Genomic DNA, 22,580 nt, shown 5'->3' on the forward strand with positions numbered 1-22,580 from the left:
TATGTATATTTTTTGTTCGTAGACATGTGACGGGTGCGAACGGGCCGCCAGCGGGATGCGGCCACCAGAGGAACCGATCCCTGGATTCTGTCCTCCAAAGGATACCAGAGGACATGACGCCGACGTCGCCGGAGGGTGCGCCGCTCCGCATACCGGGCGATGTGCCCGCCCCACGGCTCGCCCTCCCGCCAGAAGTTCCCGCCGGCTCTGACGACTCCGGGATACACACGCCACCAGACAGTCACGATGAAGAAAGACCTACACCCGCCGCAGCAAGGTCGCGTGAGAGCCTCGATTCTGGCAATCCAGAAGACACAGATAAACCCCCGGATCCACCGGATATAGCCACCACACAGTGCGTCCCATATACGACAACTAAAACAATTACTGCAACGGACACTGCAAACCACAAAGACTTTCTCTTGAGATTGTTCGAAAGTAAACTCTTTGATATGAGTATGGCGATCTCATACCTCTTCAATTCAAAAGAGCCAGGTGTACAAACGTACCTGGCCAACAAACTGTTCTCATTCCCACATGAAGACGTCGATTTTTACCTTCCGCAATTAGCGACGATGTATATAGAGATGGGTGACGTTGCTGAAGTTTTACGGCCATATTTAGTGCATAGGTGTAAACAAAGTGCTGACTTTTCGTTGCGACTCGCGTGGCTACTGACGGCTTTCGGCGGAGACGCCAAAAGGTCTAGAGCGACGAAGTTGAGGGATTCAATACTCGCTGAAGAGATAAGGCCTGCGGCGAGAAGAGGGCACCATAGAGCGCATTCTGATGCCTCCGCGTTGAGGCTCGCAACTCCATCGGGAAGACATTTAGGGGACCTGGCTTCTGGAAGAGCATTCGATAGCGGATGTCTGTGCGGTGAACAGTGCTCGTGCGGTGCGCCAAGGCTAGCTCCACAAACACAGGTAAGCATTCACATTCTACATTTTTTTTTTTTTTTTTATTGGTAATAGGGAAGCGCTTGACCACAAACTCGCCTGATGTTAAGCTGAGATGTGGTCTAAGATGGAACGCGCTTCCCTAGAAGGTACCTGTTCACTCTACGCTTGAAATACATTTTTTACTCTTAAACCTTGTTACGTAAGCTAATTAAATAAAATTCATTACGCTCAAATTTACACGAGAATAAGTTTAAATTATTCAATATGATGCGAAGAGCTATTCGAAATCGGAGAATTATCATATAAATGTAATGTCTTTATCTGTTATAATAAGATTATATCACGTACATTTTGTCCTGATAATGATAATGTTGGAAACTAATAATTACCGTATCTTACAAGAAAGGGTTCACTGTTGAATAACTTCTATTTACTCCATTAATTAATAAAAATATTAAATAGGTACCAACCAGATAAACCTTGAGATAATAAATATGTATGAATGAAATAAATCTTTAAATAATTTAGGTCATATTTAACGATTACTAGCTGTGCTCCGCGGTTTTACCCGCAGTGCTCCGCTTCTGTTGGTCTTAGCGAGATGTTAATATAATATAGATTAAAGCCTATAGCCTTGATCGGTAAATGGACTATCTAACACCGAAAGCATTTTTCAGATCGGACAAGTACCTAGTTCCCGAGATTAGCGCGTTCAAACAAACAACTCTTCAGCTTTATAATATTAGTATAGATAAAACGGAATACGTTCTTGATGGCATTGGATTATAGTTTAAAAAATATTTAATACAGTTAATTGTATCATTCGTTATCAGCCAAAAACTACGTAGGTATAACGCAAATTGAGGTCACTTTGCGTAGGACGAATAAATCAATATTGTAATTTCCCTTTTACTTTGTCTGGGTAAACCCTGAAAATGTGAATTTTCTTTTGTTCAGGGAGGATCGATTGGTTTAGATTTTGTTTTTGGTGTTTTATGATAGACGCTTAATTACATTTCGGGTTTTGTTTATAATGAGTAAAATAATCATAATGATGATTGCAGGTTTTAGTTTGTTTTATTAGATTATATCTATATCAAAAGGTCGCACATATTATTTAAATTGAGAACTTTTACGATTGTTATCGGTTAAAGGATAAGAATAGATAATAATCTACAACATATTTTAATGAATTGATAAGTTTGCGTAAAAATAATTTTAACTTAAAATAAATAAATAAACTTAGTATATTAATTATTCCGCATATTTAGTGCGTAGTGCGAACTAAGAGAGTCCTTCGCCTTCCTATTTGCCCCATACACTAGTTTCGAAAGTTTTTGATTTATTTTTGATATTAATACATGTTTTATTTCAATATTCGTTATTTTAATAATGGGCCTCTGTCTAGTTATTTCTGAAATCTTCTTCGATATTTATAGTAAGCCTCATCTAAGTACAAATAAATAAACCAAACAAACAAACTATGTCTACATAGATACGTTTATCATTTTATGACGTTTTGCGTATTTTGCACTTCCGCTCCGATGACGAATAGCGGACCTTTTCCGTTTATAACTCTATAGCACTTACAAACAGACGAGTCAACAAAAAATGTATGCAATGTAAACTTGGCTCAGTCATCGCCTTGAAGACAACATTGTATGATGATTCTTTCTCAAGTGAATCGTGTTTCGGTCTGAGGATAATCGAAAATGTACGTACTATTGAAAGGTCGGCGTTTAGTTTGTTTGTGTACATATAAATAGCCCCCTTTGATAAGACCTTTGGTAATAGAATTGTTTGATGTTTACTTAAAGCGACCCTTATTATGCTCTACGTATAAGTAAAGTGATTGAATTTCTTTTATGTATAAAATCATTTACTGGACCATTATATTTTTATTTATTTATTAAACAGATTACTTCATTTAGAAGAACCTTTATAGGCATTTTTGAAATGAATTGAAAATAAGGAATAAATAAAATATAATATAACAATTGCGCGATTATAACTCAATACAGAAATCACAATAGAATGAGTATGCCATTGCAAACTACACCATATTGCCTCGTCTCGGCCTCATGATAAGGTTCGAAGCACATCCAATGTCACGTTATGCGATTTTAGACGTTAATTAATAACTGTCAAGATTCAATATGAAATGTTTGATGTGGTATTTAATGGCTTCGTCGTGTTTACTAATTGTAAGCAGCAAAAAGAAAAAAAATCTAACTAGCAGTATCCATCCTAGTCCTACGTAACAACTGGTAGTGTTTACCTTGAGGCTTGCTTATCATATCAGATAGTTCAAGTCTGTGACGTAATTTATGAGCACGAATTGTTATTGATTGTAGATTGATTTGTGTATACAAAATTGAATTGAAGTCTCTGTTTCTGTTTGTTATGGGAAACGATTTTGGTAGGAGTTTCAGTCGGCTATGTTATTTTGGAAAAAATATTGTTGTCGCGGGGGCTAGCTACTGTATAAAATATATTGTTATTACTTATTCCTCATAATCGTTATTTCAATAAGATGCATTGTAAAGTTGGTAAATAGTTTATAGCATTAATTGAAAAGTAACCTCAATTCAAAATTGACGGAAATAGGATTGTTTAAATAAGTTTTATAAGATAAGAGGATTACATATTATGTTACAAATTATACGTAAATAGGTATTCGTAACTCTAAATAATTTAGAAGTAGGTATGACACTGTACTGAAGAGGATCAGAATCATACAAAAGAGCTTATATCAAAATTAAATCATCTGTAAATATAAATGTTTTTTCCTGAAAGTGATTCATTTTATGCTTGGACTCAAAGAGATGCAGAATCATCGACTTTTCATCGTATTACGTGTATAACCAAGGAACGCAATGACAAACAATTTATATATAGCTCCAATAAAATTAGTTTCAGCAACTTTTTAAATGTATCAGCTAAGAGCTAAGCCCACGCTTTCCATTTTCCCACGAAAGCGATACTTTTCTCGATTGTTGAGGTCATTCGACAGAATCATACCTCAAATCGTAACGTTACGTCATACGAGCGTTCATTTCTCTTTGATGCTGTTATTGTGAAGAATATCCGAATGGTGTTGTTTATTTTTGGGATTTTCCTAAGTGTCTGAGCGGTTTTTATTTAGGTGCAATCAGTTCTGCTACAGCATTAGCTTATTAATTTATTATTCATCGAATTAAAAATAAACGTTTGTGGTAACCGTGATTTTACTTGCAAAATGATTAGATAACTCATTATTCATATTTCGTAATTAACACCAAAGAGATGTAGATCTGTACTGTTTATATTAGACTGTTTTATTATATAAACACTAGATTTCCGCCTGCGGCTTCGCCCGCGTTTTCTTAGGAAAACTCGCATAGTTCCCGTTCTCGTTGGATTTCCGGGATAAAACCTATTCTATGTGTTAATCCAAGTTACCCTCTATATGTGTGCTAAAATTTCATTGTAATCGGTTCAGTAGTTCAGCAGTTCACACACACACATCCTCAAAAACTTTCGCATTTGTAATATTAGTAGGATTTTAGCTCACTATGCATGTATTCATGAGATAATTTCATCAATTGATATTGCAAAAGCATAATAGATAAACTTTTAAAAATCTTTAATGTACAGTGCAGCTGTCCCTGTAATAAACTGAATCCTTTCTTATGAAGTAACATTAATAAACCTATAAAAAAAATCCAAAATTAATACTTAAATATCTCCCTATTTCAGTTCTTAACAGCGCTCACGAACATCGGACGCCGGCTAGCCAGCGTGTCCGACAAGGAGAGACGCAACGGGCGGCTGCGAGCCGAGTTGGTGACCCTCGACCTGAACTTGCCCGCGAGGGTCTGGCTCCCGCTGCACAAGAAGCCTCACTATGTGCTCAGGATACCCCCGCATGCGGCTGCGGTGCTCAACAGCAAGGATAAGGTAAGGAATCTTATCGGTTTCACTAATTAGGGAAAACGCGTGCTAACTACAAAAGGGTTTCAAATGTAACACTGGCATTAACGTATGTACTACAACACAACTAGAGACTCATTCTGTACGAACGATACAAGATATTCATTGAAATTAGAATCTTATTGCGTGGTGGTTATGTTTAAAGCCTATTGTATCACTCATTAAAAAAACTCTGCCGAGTACACGCGTACGCAGTGTTTTGCGTCGGACAATTTTTGAGCGTTTGTGAGTCATCTATATCACAATATACAGATACATACAGTAAGGAAACTTCATACAAAATGTTCGAAATGGCTCCCCCCCCATCAAGCGTGTTTCCGAGGGTATTGAGGGGGATCGATAGTAGCGGGTGACACATCCACAGATTTTGAATATAGTATGGAAAAAAGTTTAAAGTGATGTCAATTCACATTAAATAAATATCGATTGTTTCAGTTTGTAGCCCTTTCAATAAATATATTTGTAAATACCGTATCTGACTACAAGTTAAAAAGAGAATATTTTTAATTTCTATAGATATGGCAGTATGAGTTTTAAATTATGTTGAAATATTTTCTATCAAAATGATAGCTACAAATAGTACCTATTAGGAGTCCAGTCAGTTTAAAGATTGCATCTATTTTTTACGCAATCTAGAAGAGCACGAAAATCTAAAAAAATGGAAACATTAAAAAAATCTTGTTTAAATTTATGTGCATAATTACGTAAATATTAGGGAAGAAAAAGATAGATATTATAATTATTGTATTTTTATCGATACGTGACTTTACCACTTTGTCAAGCACTAAGCTTGTCAAACTATTTTCTTTTTCATCCTAAAACAAAAAGTTGGAGGTTCTATGCTCGTATAATAATAATTTTAATTTATTTTTGCATATTTTGTGTTTTTTAATTTAATTTAATTTATCTTTTTAAAATAATTTAGTAGGTATACCTACATACAAGTATTGTAAATTCTGGTTTAAAATAATTATTGAATATGTATAATACAAATATCAAGCATTATAAATAATTTAGGTACATTAAATAGCCTTCGGCGTCCATAACAAAACAAGATTTCGAAATATAGCACTGATAAAAACGTATTTACTTTTACAAGGTGTATTAATTCGGATTGTTTCTTCTTGTATATTCATATTTAGGCTACACCATTTTTGTATTTTAACAGGTTTTAATCTCAAAATTATCACTAAATTAACTGTGAAAAAAAGCAAACAGAAATATACAGGCCGAATTGATAACCTCCTCCTTTATTTTTGAAGTCGGTTAAATACCAAAAAGTAACAGCCCTATAGCTATACGTCATAATTTCATCGCAGGGGCTTAGTTTCCTAACTGTATGTACGTAGTATATATCTGTCAACTGTGCCTATATAGAGATAATTAAATTTTTAATGATAAATTTAAACACTATAGAAATAGATCGGAAATTTTTGCGTTTGTTGTACAATAAGTAAACAACGTATGTTTATCATTTGAAATCGTTTTTAGTTCGTTATCTAAATATGAATTAGGTTTTTCTTTTTTGCTATGAGCAGACAAAGCCTTTTTAAAATTAAAATGATCTATAATCCTCTTTTGTAAAAGTACATAGTAATTATGTTGCGGAAATCTAGACCACGAACACTGAAGCGTAGCTTGTCTACAAAAAAAATATAGCCAAAGTTTTAGTAGGAGATAAAATAAAATTAAAGTACATAGTTTTTTTATATATAAATATTGCAAACGTAAATTCGTAAGAATAAACAAAGTGCAAGGTTAAGTGTTACCATGTGTTACTTAATTGAACCAGAAAGTCAAGACCATTAAATTGAAATTAACTTGACATTAAGTTCAGGAAATATGTTATAACTGTATCACTCCAATGTTGTTGTAATTAGCAAAAATAAAATGAAATAATATTCAAATAATGGGTTGTTTATGGTCTAGGAAATCAATCAGAAGATTAATATTTTATAGTAATAAACACATGCATGGATAGTAAGGTCCAATGCTTGTGTTCAATAAAATTACGTTGGAAGGCCAAATTTAACGACCTTATATTATTTTAGTCAATCTGAGATGAACGCTCTCACGGTTGCTACTATAAAAATAATGTATCCTGTTGTTTCCTCCGATGATGAACATGTTTGTATGTCGTTTATATCTACCAAATGTTAATTACAATATTTTTTTTAATTGTTTTATTAATGCACTATCTGTTTATTGTATATTGTAAAACTTTTTCACATATATATAAGTGTCTGTTATGCAAAACTAGACATGTACCAGATAGTTATCTGGCCTAAGAATTGTTAATTCAGTAGGATAGTGTTAAGGCCGCCGGACATATCGGATACCGGATACTTGCTGGATATCCACTTTATCGATATAAAACTATACTCTTTTACAACACACTTCACAAAACGCAACACTTTTAACATCTTCCTTTATATTGCAGGCGCCCTACATTATCTACGTGGAAGTGCTCGAAACGGAAGGCCACGAGCCGCTCCCCCCTCGCCTGTTACCCCCCGCGCCTCCCGCCCCGCACTCACCCCCCATTCGCCATACAAAAAGTGAAGAGAACCTAGTACCAGAATGGCCAAGTCTCTCAATGTATTCGGCTATGGATGATGTGGATAATAGCGACTGTTGGAGCCATGATGATGAAGACGCCTGCTTCCAAGCGTGCCCGCCCAGGGCGTGCCCGGCTCCGGATTGCGTGTCGCAGGTAAGCGTGTTATAATTAATATAGTTAAAAAATTCGCTTAATCTCATGAAATGATTGTATTGTCACCGATCCTTGACAAGTACAAAGTTTGAATAAAATCTGTCCGTTTAAAGTGGGTCATAATCGAGTCTAAAGACGTCGGTTGCATACAAACATACAGGTGAAGCTCATATATGCGTGTAAAAAAGGGGGATTGAAACGTATGGTACCTTTGCGACGGTTTGGCAACGTCGCCAATTTTGACATTTCTATGTTGAACTGCTTGGCGACGCGACGTCACCATGACATAGTGTATTATTTATTTATATAATTGTACATGTAATTTACATTTACGTGATAAATTTTCATAGAATAATAATGATTTTTTCTTTATTTTATAATGTATGTTAAATTCTCATTCATCTTATCGTCATTATCATTATTGTATAATTACTTTTATTTCACGAATATTCTCTCTCTTGTTTACAATATTACTTTCTTACACGAAAGTGTAAACAAACCAATGTTAAACAAAGATTTGTGATTAACTCTTATTGCGTGTTTTCATAGTATTTTAAATCACGTATAGTTTTCATAGTATTTTAAATCATGTATGTATAGTACTCATATCTCAATATGACATTATAGATATCTCCATGGGCACTATGTTGATCAAACGTGCCATATAGTTAGTAATTATTTGATCCGTTTTCACTTGTTGATCCGGTTGGTATTTGTGGATCCATTGCAACACCACCGTCCGTATGTGGATCCGAACGGAGCCACAAGTGTCACCATCAGTAATAATAATAATTACGTGCTTTTTATACAAATCCACCTTTTTTGCGTTTTAGCTCTTGTTGATCCGATTCAAATGAGCCAATCAGAGCCCACCGAGCTCAGCCATTGGTCGCTTGCGGCCTTGGCCATTTGAAGGTTTAAAGACATTTATTCCCGTTATAGAAACGTATGTTGCCGTTCGCCTTCCATAATTTGTTCGGATCTTCGGGAGGGCAAGATAGCTAGCTCGTCTATTAGGATAGTGGCGATTTGATGTTGAGATTATAATATTTGTATTTATGTTTTTATTTAGCGCTTTGCGGATGAACATACACGTATTATAAAAGTATAATTGTTTTAAATTCATTATTTTAGTGTCGTCGTAGATTTGTAGAAGTTAAAAAAGGATAGTTAAAGATAGTTTTAATGATTTTATTTTGTAAAATTTGGGGTGGCGCTAATTTATTTTTGTAAGCACTCCCCGATACTTCTATTAAATACATTAGGTTACTAACGTGTTTTAGATGGTGTGGTGGTAATTTATGAGGAATGCAAGAAGTAATATCATGCAGAGATCTAGGAAGTGCTGATAATTTATTTTTTAGGTGGTCGACGTGATAATTCCATTTCATAGAGCTGTCGATTCGCAAACCTAGGCATTTCTCGTGGGTTTTATGTTCTAATACAACACCGTTAATTTTAAGTGGAGCGTGTGGTGGAATAATTTTGTTATGAGCTTTGAATTTAGATATATTTATTTTTAGTAGATTGAATTTATTTATTTAATTTATTTAAATCATTTTGTGCTTGCGCTATCATGTCATGTATAGAGGGACCAAAATAAAACAGACAGGTGTCATCCGCATAAAGTGTTAGGTGACCATTTAGCTTTAAATCTTGGTAATTATTAATATAAATTAAAAAAAGCAATGGGCCTAGAATCGAACCTTGTGGTATGCCACATGTAATTGGTAAGGGAATGCTATCATGGTTATCTATTTTAACTATTCGTGATCGATTTTTTAAATATGATTTCAGCATAATATCTAGTGCTTTACCATTAATGTTAATGAATGCTAATTTATTTATTAAAAGTTCGTGAGAAACGGTATCAAAGGCCTTTTGTAGGTCAATAAACACTCCCAAAACTATATTGTTTGCGTCAATGTTCTGTTTTATTTTAATAGTTAGGTCCATAGTCGCTGACAGAGTGTTATTTTTTGGCTTAAATCCGTATTGACGCACTGAAATAAAATTAAATGAGTCTAAATATTTTTCTAATCTCGTGTGTAAAATCTTCTCCAATATTTTTGACAATACTGGCAAAACCGAAATTGGCCTATAGTTACCAGGTTCAAATTTTGAGCCACTCTTATAGATAGGAGTTACCTTCGCTATTTTTAACGAGTCCGGAAAACGTCTTTGACTTATGGCTTGGTTAAATCAGTCGCTTAATATGTATGATTTAATTTTTAACCGACTTCAAAAAAAAGGAGGAGGTTATCAATTCGGCCGGTATGTTTTTTTTTATGTATGTACACCGATTACTCCGAGGTTTTTTTCGCGGCTCTTTCTGTCCCGTATTTCCTTGATTAAGTTTTAAATTATATGAAGTTTATTATGATTAAAGATTTAATTCCAGTGATTTTATTTTACTCTCACCCTAGTTTATCTGGGATTCTAATTGAGAAATAGTACTCTTCAATATGTTTTGTTCAGTAATTATCATACATGCTGATGACTTAATTTCATTGATTTGATTCGTATTTTGGCGAATTAAATTCAATGATTGTTCGTTGGACGATTTAATTTCGGTAATTTGTGTTTTTACCTCAGAAATGTTTTCATGAATTTTGTTTACTATTTGTTCATTTGAGCATACATATTTTTCAAGTAATGTACTAATACGGCTCAACTCCGACCGAATATCCTTCATATCATCACTAAATCTGCAATCTTGTTCTAGCGGTTGTTTCCGTTTTCCGTAAGTAATTTGAGTATCAGTTGGCGTAGAACTCGTAGAAAACGAACTTAGTTTCGATAGATCGGGATGCGATCCACCGGCAGTACCCACTGCACCACTGCTGGTTAAACGTGTTGGCGATCTGCGTACACTCATATTTACTCCGTAATGGATAATTTGTGCAGGAATATGAGTCGTCATTTGTTTGACCTAAATCTAACATTTTAATTATTTTATCAGATTGATATCAGAATCAGGGCATAGGCGAACGCTACAGGTCAAAAAATATTATGATAATTATCTTGATATTTACTGATGATTCAAGAGGTAGGTTGTTATTTGTAGGATTCATACTACTTGAGAATTATCACCGTCACTGTATGACGAAAGGTTCGTCCAAATATCTATCTTTTTAGGGTTCCGAATTTTTGTTTCAATTGAATTACGGTCGACTTCTTCAACTTCCATAAAACTCAGGAGATTTTTTGCTAGCCCTAATTTCATATCCCCATGTCAATGTCATGCAAGTGCATATAAATGGAACAGATCAACATACGATTTATGATTTGGTATATAAAAAGGAGTCAAGAAGTGTTTGAGCATTTCAAAATTTGAACCGTTACGGAGTCGAGTTCGTCTAGTCTAGGCGGATTTAGCAATGTATGGAACATTACCTAACTATAATATGTTTGTGTACGGAGCCAACAAATACTGTAGGGTTTACGAAAAATAATCTATGTTACTTAATATACAGTTTCGTTTTGTCGGATCAAATAAAGCTGTAATTTTGATAATATAAATGGATCTGATCAACATACGACTTTGGATTTGGTATATAAAACGGAGCCAACAAGTGTTTATGGGTTTCTGAATTTTGGCCGTTACGGAGTCGATTCAGTTCAAGATCTTAGCAATAAAAATGTTGAGTATATCAATTTCTCCATGAATACGATTGGCAACATCGCCCAAAACTTTGCGCCGTTGCCACTCTGGGCAAGATCTATGCAACCGGAGTCGAGTAATATCGGGGAAAAGGTGGAGTCAGGAATGCACGGCAGTCGGGCTGGATCAACTTAGTGCCCAAGTTGGTATTTATATAATTATCTGTATACAAGTATGTATCTCTAGGTAGGTAACGTTTTTGTTTTCAAATTTCTAATATAAACACACTTCGTTTTTATCGCTATCTGTGCAATCAACAATAAACACTTTTTATCAAGGACTACTATAAATATACCTGTAAATTTTGTTTTAGTTGTCTTTTTCATTAATGATATTCTTGCTTTCTCCAGCTTTCCGCGTGTATTAAAATGTTTTTTTCGTTCTCCAGCTCACCGTACAATCGATGCAATCGGTAGTCTGTACAAACAGTATTCCTACCACTCATTTTGTTTAACCAAATAAAAAAAGGACGTGATTATCAATTGTTCTTATTTTTAAGTTATTGCATAGCTTCTATCGCTGGCGAGGACCGAATTGAGAAATTGCGTAACGAAAAACCTTACGCTCCCCACTCCGACGGGCGGAGGTGTGGCATGCAATAGCTTTACTTTAATAGCTTTTTTATTATTATTATTTTTTGTCCAGCTGTCGGTACAATCCGTGCAGTCCGTACAGTCGGTGCAGTCGGCGTCGTCGTGCGGGTCGCGCGAGTCGCTGGCGGTGGGCGCGGGCGAGGTGCGGCGGCGGCTGGTGGACGCGACCGCCGCGCCGCCCGCCAACGCGTTCCGACACGACCCGCACGACCCGTCCGCGGTCGCGCTCAAGGTACACACGGATTGCGATGGAATTATAAAATCATCTTTATTTTGTCCTCACAATATTAATAAGTTACAAAAATGTAAGTTTTCCCCTTCCACAAACTTTGCGTGCAGTGGTCATATCCTCGAACTTTAAACGGTAATATTTGTGTCCATGTCTATAAATATAACAAATAAACCTTTAGCCATTGAAATGTTGATTAGACACTGAAATCACGCCGTTAAATCTAATTCATCCAATTAGCGAACCAAATAATTAAACAAATATTATTAATATAAATTATATAACTTGTGAAAATGTAATATCATAGCCCTGACTACTTGCAATATATATACCAAACCGTTATAATATATATTTATATTACCACCACAGGAATCGTGGGAGACCAAGTTATCACGCATGCGCGCAACATCCCCATACGGCTGCCTAGCCGGATGGCGATTACTCGGCTGCATAGTGAAAGTCGGAGATGATCTTCGCCAAGAGATGCTGGCTGCGCAGTTACTACGGCGACTGCAAGCCGTGTGGGAGCTGGAACGCGTGCCGTTAGCGCTGAGACCGTACGAGATTATATGCCTGGATAAGGAGTCCGGGCTTATACAACCGGTGAGTTCTTTTTTTACTGCTAAAGATATTGGAAGGGGCACGTAGCTTGCGTTGCTAGGGGCAACACGTATAGTTTTACAAATTCCCGGCAGGAGATGTTCGATCGAGAGTCGGGCTCATACAGTTGGTAATATCATCCCTCGGTTTCTCGATGTGTAGCTGCCGGCAGCCCTTACTATTAGTAAGTTGCCGACAGTCTCTTGCTTCACGCTCGTACCTCATATTTATTGATTTAACATGACTGTGTTTCAGAATATTTTGTCTACTATAAAAAGTAAAGCAAATAAAAAAAAAAAACATGAAATTAAATAATATTTTTAGTATGCATAGTAAGTTAATATATCTACTTAATCTACTCACTTAATTCCCACAAGATCATATCTGATAATAGTCCTTTGTTATTTCTTATAGCTGCATAGCAGGGAGCTTATACAATTGGTGACCTAGTATACTATTGTATATTACAAAGTCTTTGAAGGTTGTTAGCTCTCCGCCCTTATGAGGTCATAATATGAGCAATATTGTTGATTATTTTAATGCGTAGAAAGTTGTTAGCTTTGGTCCCGTGTGAGTTAAATTGATATTCAAATGGGGCTGTCTATCGTTATGTAACCAATGTGCTTTTATTGTTTTAAAACAGGTTTATTTATAAGTAATACATGTTTTACTTTGAGGGTCATGTGAAGGTTCTTAATAATTTACAAAGAAGAATTAATTTGGTGTTAGTGTGCCGCTCTTGTTTAGCGGCGATTATTTACGTCATTTACTTTTTTTCGTTGCTTTTAGATCGTGTTATAGTAGTTTTAGTTTTTAAACTTTCTTTTTTTATTAACCGACTTCAAAAAAAGTAGGAGGTTATCAATTCGGCTGGTATGTTTTTTTTATGTATGTACACCGATTACTCCGAGGTTTCTGAACCGATTTACGTGATTCTTTTTTTGTTCGATACGGGATGGTGTCGAATTGGTCCCATAAAAATTTTATTCGGATAGGCCCAGTAGTTTTTATTTTATGAACATTTTTGTCTGTATTTGTAAATGTTGCAAGTGCAAGTTTGAAGTCGGTTGTTTTTAACGCAGTTATATTGAATGCACTTTTTTTGTCATTAAAATAAATGACATGGTTCCCATATTACCATACGATCGAATCGAATCAGAACAGTTCTTCTTATCTATTACAGATTTAAATTTACCCTTTTTAACAATAAATTTCTTAAACATAACTGAATATCCACACAGGTGCTGAACTCAGTGTCGCTACATCAAATCAAGAAGCAATCGGGCAAGTCGCTCCGTGCTTGGCTGGAGCTGGAGCACGGGCCGGCGACGAGCGAGGGCTTCCTGCGCGCGCAGCGCAACTTCGTGCACTCGGCCGCCGCCTACGCGCTCACCAGCTACCTGCTGCAGCTGAAGGACAGGTGCGTGCGGGCCGGGGGGCGGGGCGCGGGGCGCGGGGGGAGGGTGTGGCTATATAACGCGAGGGAGGGGCGCTGCACGCGCAGTTGTGGGAGGGGAAGGGAGAGGGCAAGTCGCTCCATAGGTGGCTAGCACGGGCCGCCGCCTACGCGCTCACCAGCTACCTGCTGCAGCTGAAGGACAGGTGCGTGCGGGGCGGGGAGCGGGGGGCGGGGGGAGGGTGTGGCTATATAACGCGAGGGAGGGGCGCTGCACGCGCAGTTGTGGGAGGGGAAGGGAGAGGGCAAGTCGCTCCATAGGTGGATAGAACTGGAGCACGGTCCACGCGCCTACGCGCTCACCAGCTACCTGCTGCAGCTGAAGGACAGATGCGTGCGGGCCGCTCACCAACTGTGAAGGACAGATTACATTATGTTTATGTCGCCGTTAAGTTGAAAAACTGTCAGATTATAAGTTGACTCGCGAGATATTGAAAAATTTTGATCCGTAACTTTTGCTTGCAATTACACGCCTATAACAAGTATAACGCGAATATATCATAGTTACTCATTATGTCGACAATTTACATTCCCCAAACGTCTGTCGACAGAACCCCGCTTGCTCGCGGCGTTCCTTTGTCTGTGTAGTTTTTAAATAAACCGAACTTAACCTTACAGATCATATCGAACACTTATAGCAAACGGCTAACGGCTTAACATGTACGTGCCTTGCTGCCTAACTTAATTTCTGCTGTGACAATCGAGCCAATACCTAATACACTATGAGAAAAAATGAGAACTAGTTGAAATATTTAACGTACTATAATATAAATTTCTTAATTACAGGCATAATGGCAACATTTTATTAGACAGCGCGGGACACATCATCCACATCGATTTTGGATTTATATTTTCGATATCACCGAAGAACTTGGGATTCGAGAGTTCACCATTTAAGGTAAAAACGATTTATATTTGCGATATTCAACGTACATAAATGTACATCTATTATTCAATTTTGCTGTTTTGAGTCCTTAATTTTTTATATTCGATTGACGTCATGTATAGTGAACCCTATCCATTTTTAAACTATAGATTATATTTTAACTGGATACCACATCAAACATGAAAAATGAAAAATATGATTGTAAATTCTAATGTATATGTATGGTTTATTTAATACTTTTATATTTTTGCCCAAATATTAATAAATATTAAACCTCACAGTTAACAAACGAATTCGTCGAAGTGATGGACGGCGAGAATTCAGACATGTTCGCGTACTTCAAGATACTCATACTGCGCGGTCTGATCGCCGCGCGCAAACACTGCGACCAGATACTGCATCTCGTCGATACTATGCGAATGGGTATGGAGTTTGTGTATTTATATTCATATTGAAGTATTTTGAATTTCATTTTATCGATAGTTTTAATGTATTTTATTTTGTTGTCTTCTAAGTTACTAGACATAGACACATTTATTTACAAACATTTATTTACTAGCTCATTTCATCATTATCATGGTTTCTTTGATCGTGTTTTTCGCATATTACAACGAAAGGATTGTGAGTCGATCTGTGATAGAGACTAATGTAACTAACAAAAATAAATTTCAATGAAATTGGTTTGAAAAATTCCATTAGTACAGCAAATGCTTACCTCTGTAAAATGGTTACCTAATATACTATATTTACAGCTACTTTCTATTATACATGAACAATCTGTATCATATGACATCCAATGGCTATTGATTTTCATTAAATATGAACATCCTGTATATTAGTATTAACAAATAACATTTTCGAGTGCTAACAGCGACTATTCTATTCACAGGTGGTCAACTGGCGTGTCTCCGAAGCAGTAGTTCCGTATCTTCATTCCGAGCTCGTTTCCACATCGGTCGTACGGAACCCCAACTGCGTCAGCTCGTGGATAGACTCGTCAGTGACGCTCTACATTCGCTCTCCACCCGACTCTACGATAACTACCAGTACTATACTAATGGTATACTGTAGCGATTGCCCGCTCTACATAGAGACATATTATAGCAACCATGATTGACATATGAAAAATGTTCTCTAGCCGCGTTCGCCCGCTCTATAGTGCCACAAACTTATCTGACCCGGTGACAGTGTCACTGATGTCGCTTTCTTTTTATTTAAACAAAATATTCCGTATGAAAAGTCTGTGAAAATGTGACATTTCAAAATGGTGGCACGTAGTTCCAGTTTTTGTCACCGGGTCAGATAAGTTTGTGGCACTATACATAGATATTTGTTACTACCAATGACAGTAATATAACAAAGGAATTGTGTTATCGCGCCAGCCAGCTCTACATAAAAACTCTGTCTACTGCTCTAAATAGAGTCACGTTTTAATAGTCGCTTCTAGTACATCTTCTATCTTAACATACGAGATACTATAAAGCGACTATTAACACTGTGGCTATAACAGCACGCATAAGCGGTGTTAATTCTGGGTCTAGAAATAAAACACTTAAAGGTACATAGTGACAGTACATTATTGAAAAGAATATGAAATGAGGGTAGAAACCCTCATTACTTTCTCAGGTTAAAAACAATAACTTTCTGAACATACATATTGAAACAAAGTTTTCACAGAAAGGAATTCATACCAATTACAAATGAAGGTTTTTTGGTTATATACAAATCAAGCAATAGAAGAAGATTTAGACACATCACTGAAGTGAAAATATCACGAACTTTTTACCAAGACTAAAATGTATAATTTGGTAAAATGCAACAAAAATCTCGAAATCAATATTATTCGAAATAACATCAATACGATTTATCGTGTAATAATACTTATGTATTATCCGTAATATTAAAGGAATATCTTTATCCATCGATTGTGCGATTACATTTGATATAATATCCAAATGAATTATGACATGGCATAAAATTACATACTTGAACTCACCACAACGTCATATGATCTGAAATTATATTCAAAACATAACATTTTATATTTTCATCGTCACACTGTCTTTATATAAAGACGCAGTAGTTTCGAGAAAAATAGTTTTTTTGCGCATTAAATGTTCAACCGAGAAGTTTTTTTTAATATTTGTGCCATACACACACGTCATGTATACATTAAATATATGAACCAATCAATATCATAGTATTGTTCTGTTGAACATTTGTTTGACCCGTCCATTGTAGTTTTCTGTAGAATGTGTTTAGTACATCAAAAGTTCGTTCACACTTCGTCGTGACGGCAATTCGTTTATTTATTTTATTCCATCGTATTTTATAAATGTTTCATTATGATAAACATTATATGTTTTGTCTCATTTACTTACGCATAAGTAAAGATGCCAAAATAATGATTATTTTGAGCATCGGTAATGTAAGATCTTGGTTGGCTATGTTTTAGTTTGGTTCACTTGAGATTTTTTTTCAAAAGATTACAATGTGAAAGCGTATCGATGTGAAATACTATATTTTCCTGAATTGGGTATTATTTTAGAAATTTCAGCCATAAAAAAATTATTTCAAAATATTTCCCCTCGCTACGTTTTCTCTATCCATCAAAGACAACGCCTTATCATCAAAAAATAAATTTAATCTAATAATAATACTAAATAATAATCAAAGCCTTAGTATAATATGTTTGGTTTAGTAGCGCCTACTGGTTCCCTTGTAAATGAACATGCAGATGTAAGTCAGGAAATGTAAATATATAAAAATAATTTTCGCAAAGAGAAGACTGATTGTTTCAGGCGTGAAATGGTTTAGATTTAGGTTTATTATCCGAATAAGTTTTAATGTAAATTGTCTGTGTGGATCTGTGGAAGCTAGGCGTGTAAACGATTTAGTTAGACTTGGAAATTATTGTAATTTGTATAGTTATGATTTAGACAATGTTAGATAGACATGTCCAAGACACCAACTATAGTAGGGGAGCCCAGGATGCTAAATGTGGATTTACTCGAGCGTCACGGGAACCTATTAGAATTGGTAGATTAGACCATAGCGAGAAAAAAAGGTCCTATAATGTTTTCACTTTTAGCGGTGGGGAAGGGTTTTTTGATTTTTTTTTAATTTAAAAAAGAAAAAAATTGGCTTGGAAATACTCAAGCGCGTTAGATATTGATATTTTGCATGCTCCAGGACGTCACTGAAAAATCTGTGCCTCCAGTGAATAAGGGAATAACTCAAAAACAGCACTTTTCAGGAGAGACAAAAAACTATATATCAACACTAAATCTTTATAACTTCAAATTTTTAAGCTTGTATGGGTAAGATATGATGTTAGACTTTAGTTTTACATATAAACAGATATTGTAACAACCCCATAAATATACTTTTTTCGTGTTTTTTTGTAGTTGTGCCCTTATGAACGAGTACTTCATGGAATAACTCAATGTATTCACATAATTTTTTTTTTGCTCTTTGCAATATAACGACTTATGCCCTAATGCACTATGTTCATAGTCGCATAACACAACTTAAATTATTGCCAGTTTTGGTTTTATAGAAATGATGCGACTTATTATGCTTGAAATTTGTGTACTTTATGACTCAATTGAGGCCTTTTAGTGGAACAACCATGCATGTAGTTTGAAAAACGAATAAAATCAACGGATTTTTTATCGTTATTAAATATAATAAAAACAAAACAACATGTAGGTGTTTATGCATTTAACCCTAGAAGTCCAATCTACGTAAATTTAATGTACACCGCGGCGAAATAACTTTGTCTTTTCTATATTTACCATCGAATCGCTTCGAAATCCAGAAACAACTCATTAGCCGTCGAGACCTAGCAGTACATAGTTGGCTCATCCCGGTAAATTCCGCCATTTTGTAGTAAAGAGGATGTTGTACGTCATTTTGACGTATAATTGGGCTTTTCGTAACTTTTACGATTGTTTAAAAAAAAATATTTTGTGTTGATTTATTTGAATATTTTTTTTCCAAGTCACGTTTTACATGATATAGTATTATATACTATATATTGAGTATAAAATAGGATCCAGAAAACTTTAACACTAGGACGAAAACCCTTCAATTTTAGTAAATGACGATTATTGTCCTCCGCTGGATTTGGACTCCAAGCAAGAGGATTGGGTGGCTGAAGATGTTGTCTGGAGAAAAACCGAATATGTCATGGTGGTTATACATTGAGGATACAAGCACTATTAAGAGATAAGAGAAGCTCGAAAACCATATTCCTGTAGGTATGTTCAGTTACCTTACAGGGAAAGTTATAGGTGGTCAGTGGCAATATTTTACGGCATGATATGGAATTTTAACAATTTCTATATCTTATAATATCAAAATAATATAGATAAATAAAGAAAAAACAATGAGCCGCAAAGATTTTATGAAAAAATTAAGCACAGATTTGAAGGTGCCTTGGATGCAAATACGACTTGAAGAGACTCTACGTGACAATATCCAAATTTTTTCAAAATATATGGTACCAGAGTATCCATAATATGTTTACGATAATGCAGGACCAAAATAGTTTCGATATTGCGGATTTTTTTCCTATAAAAAGGCAAATTACAGTGGCTAAAACGCTATATGAGAGAGAACACAATATTCATAATTGTCAAGACTGGTTATAATTTTTTTTTTCTATGCGTCTATAATTATTATAGTATTATTGTAGTTAGATTAAATAAAAAAAAAGATTAAAAACCAGTTATTTTTTATAAAACTTATCCAAATATAAGAAGAAAATATTATAAGTTTAACATTTTTGTTGGCTTTTTTTAGATGATTCAATTATCGTTCCGTATTTATATAAACAAGGAGTATAATATTAGGACTTAATGTGTTAATTAAAACTGTATTTTTAATATCTATTGCAAAAAATAGTTAATTTCCATAGAAATATTATCAGTATCCCAAGTTAACTGATAAATAAAAAAAGATTGAAAAATATTATTAAGCAAAAAGGAATAGTGTCCGTTGTTTCCGTGCAGTATTCAAATAGACCAATAGTAACACGGCATTAATGCAAAACTGTCTCATGTCGTCACTTGAACCAATGACACTAAGAGTTGTTACTTTATGCTCATGTTAGAAAAATGACACAACTGCGTTTATACTAAAATAGTGTTAGCACGGATGGAACAAAATGAATTAAGTCTTTATTCAAAAAGTATAACTACACATATGTCTTTGTGTTCGTGGGTTATTTTGACTCGAGACGAATAGTTCCTTTGCGATTGCCTAAAATGATGGATAAGGTAACTTATACCGTTTATCACACCCTACTTATACCGTTTGGGTCATTCGAAAAACTGGGTTAGGATGCAGCTAGAGATATGACCTTTTGATATGTTGTGTATTTTGACGAGCTGAATCCAATGGTGCAATAAAAACCAAAGGGAATAACTCGTCTTACTCCCTTATTCACTGGAGGCACAGAAATAGTATACGTTAATCTGACGATTTAAGTGGCGATTTAATCGCTATGAAGAAAGGGTAAAAAATTAAAGTAATATTATTCGAGCGCGTCAGATTAATATATGGGGGGGTTAATTACAATATAAGAAGTCCCCATTTCGCTAATCTGACGATTCGAGCTCAACCTTAGGGAATTATGGATTATTCAAATTTTCCAGCGGGGCCCCTGAGCGCACCCACCAACCATAACTGCTCATATTGACTAGAGGTACTAATGAATAGCTAAGGTACCGTCCCTTATAGTAATCTGACGCGCTCGAGTAAATCCCAAAATCCCCTCTTGGGCTCCCCTACTACTATGATACTATCTAGATAAAATTATAGTGACGCGAGCTGTGAAAGAATACTTTCATTAGTTACTTATTATACACTTTTTTGATAATATTTAAATCGTAGCGTCGTTTACATTGTCGCTGATTGTGAATTGAACGGAAAGTTGAGTCAATACAAAAAAAAAAATACCAATTTGTTAAGATATTTTGTCAAGTCTTTTAGTTAGATATTTATAATAATGTGTACCTTTATTTACGATTACTGTATTTGTCGAGTGGATCTGTAATAGAATTATAATTTGTTAAGACATTACGAAAAATATATGCGCTATTTTTTCAATCCATAAACGTGAATAAGATTGTTGCCAAATTTTAAGCTTTATCCTAAAGAAATTCGCTTATATTTTTCCATCTACTCAATATAAATAAGTCTACAGAATGCAATAAATAATTAATTGTATGTCAATATTTTATTATTGTATGTTAATAATTCAGATGATGAATTTTGAATGTTTCTTGTGGATTATTTTGTTGAAGTGATGCACGTGGAAACGGTATTTGCAAACATAGTATTAAACACCATATCAAAAGGCATTCCATTTTTATATTGGTAAAAATACGAGAGTTGGTCATTTACGAGTGTCACGACAATACAATATCGTCACGATAAGTAAACTTTATCGTGACGACATTGTATGTTCTGACTTTTCAATTCTGAACGGGGAACTCTGATAGTTATCGAAAAGTAAATTTAAGTTAGATACCAAAACAAGCGGTGTTTGTAATTCGGAAAACATTGAAGCAATGTTTAGTAAATCTTATGTATTTTATCGATTTGTGTATAAATCGAGAGAATTGTCTGCTTGAAGAAAAATATTTTAAATATATTAAGGCTGTTGTATGTGTGTCGGTGTATGTGCTTGAAAGACGTGAATATAATTTTCGAACAAAATTTTTGTAATGCGTGCTCGAACTGTATTCGCTGATATATTATTGTGGTGTGTCGACTGACGTGTTGATAGCTTATAAGTATATAATGTACCTTATTTTATATTATACATATATGGTATTCTATAATCGTATGTTTGATAGATTCTCTTAAAATTGTAAATATGTTTTCTCTACATACCAGAATATGATTCAGTCCAAATTCAATGTTTCTCCTCCAAATCGATTATTGCTTGTTATTTATCGACGTGTACAGATAATTTTAGGTAAATAACTAATGTCTATCTTTTTTTAAATATAACTATACTATGATTTTTGAGGATTTTTATTGCTTACCTATTAAACCATGAACCAAATTGGCGTCTTTTATTTTGAAATTTATTTTTTTACATCAATATCAAAATGTGCATTATGTGTCTACATATTTTATTGAAAAAAATAAATGAGTATTTCGTTAATAAGGAAAGATATTGCCAAAAATGTTCTATTGATTGTGGCTGTTGACATATTGATTTCCAAGGTTAAATAAAAAATAGCAGGAAAGCTGAAGTAAATAATAATTATTGTATACGTAGTTTGAATTATTGAAGAGAAGTAGTTACCTTCTTTAAAGATGCCGGTTATTTTTATCAAATACTAGCTGACCCGACAGACGTTGTTGTCTACCCGAAAATTCAAAATTTTCAAAAACGTCAAGTGTAAATGGCCATTAAGTTTTCACATTTTATTAATTTTCAAATATCTTGAGATTTTCTTTCATGAGATCCTTCTAACGAACATATCATAATAAGAATTATCGAAATTGGTCAAGCCGTTTAACCGAGGGAAATAGGCTATATGTAT

The 22,580-nt window shown here is 35.0% G+C and overlaps 1 protein-coding gene across 3 annotated transcripts in view; it reads left to right on the forward strand.

Moving 5' to 3' along the window:
- The window catches only part of LOC123692972 (phosphatidylinositol 4-kinase beta), a 54,667-nt gene extending 36,682 nt beyond the window's left edge, over positions 1-17,985 (forward strand). For 2 of the 3 annotated variants that reach the window (XM_045637828.1, XM_045637830.1), the window contains exons 2-10: positions 23-926; positions 4,641-4,841; positions 7,315-7,587; positions 11,897-12,076; positions 12,443-12,676; positions 13,915-14,093; positions 14,916-15,027; positions 15,297-15,438; positions 15,905-17,985. In XM_045637828.1, coding sequence (XP_045493784.1) covers positions 23-926; positions 4,641-4,841; positions 7,315-7,587; positions 11,897-12,076; positions 12,443-12,676; positions 13,915-14,093; positions 14,916-15,027; positions 15,297-15,438; positions 15,905-16,086 — 2,407 coding nt within the window. In that variant the 3' untranslated portion in view covers positions 16,087-17,985. The remainder of the gene's footprint in view (positions 1-22; positions 927-4,640; positions 4,842-7,314; positions 7,588-11,896; positions 12,077-12,442; positions 12,677-13,914; positions 14,094-14,915; positions 15,028-15,296; positions 15,439-15,904) is intronic. The other variant, XM_045637829.1, reaches the window with a different exon arrangement.
- Positions 17,986-22,580: the final 4,595 nt, after the last annotated feature.

Source organism: Colias croceus, chromosome 7 (genome assembly GCF_905220415.1).
Source record: "Colias croceus chromosome 7, ilColCroc2.1".
Lineage (NCBI taxonomy): Eukaryota > Metazoa > Arthropoda > Insecta > Lepidoptera > Pieridae > Colias > Colias croceus.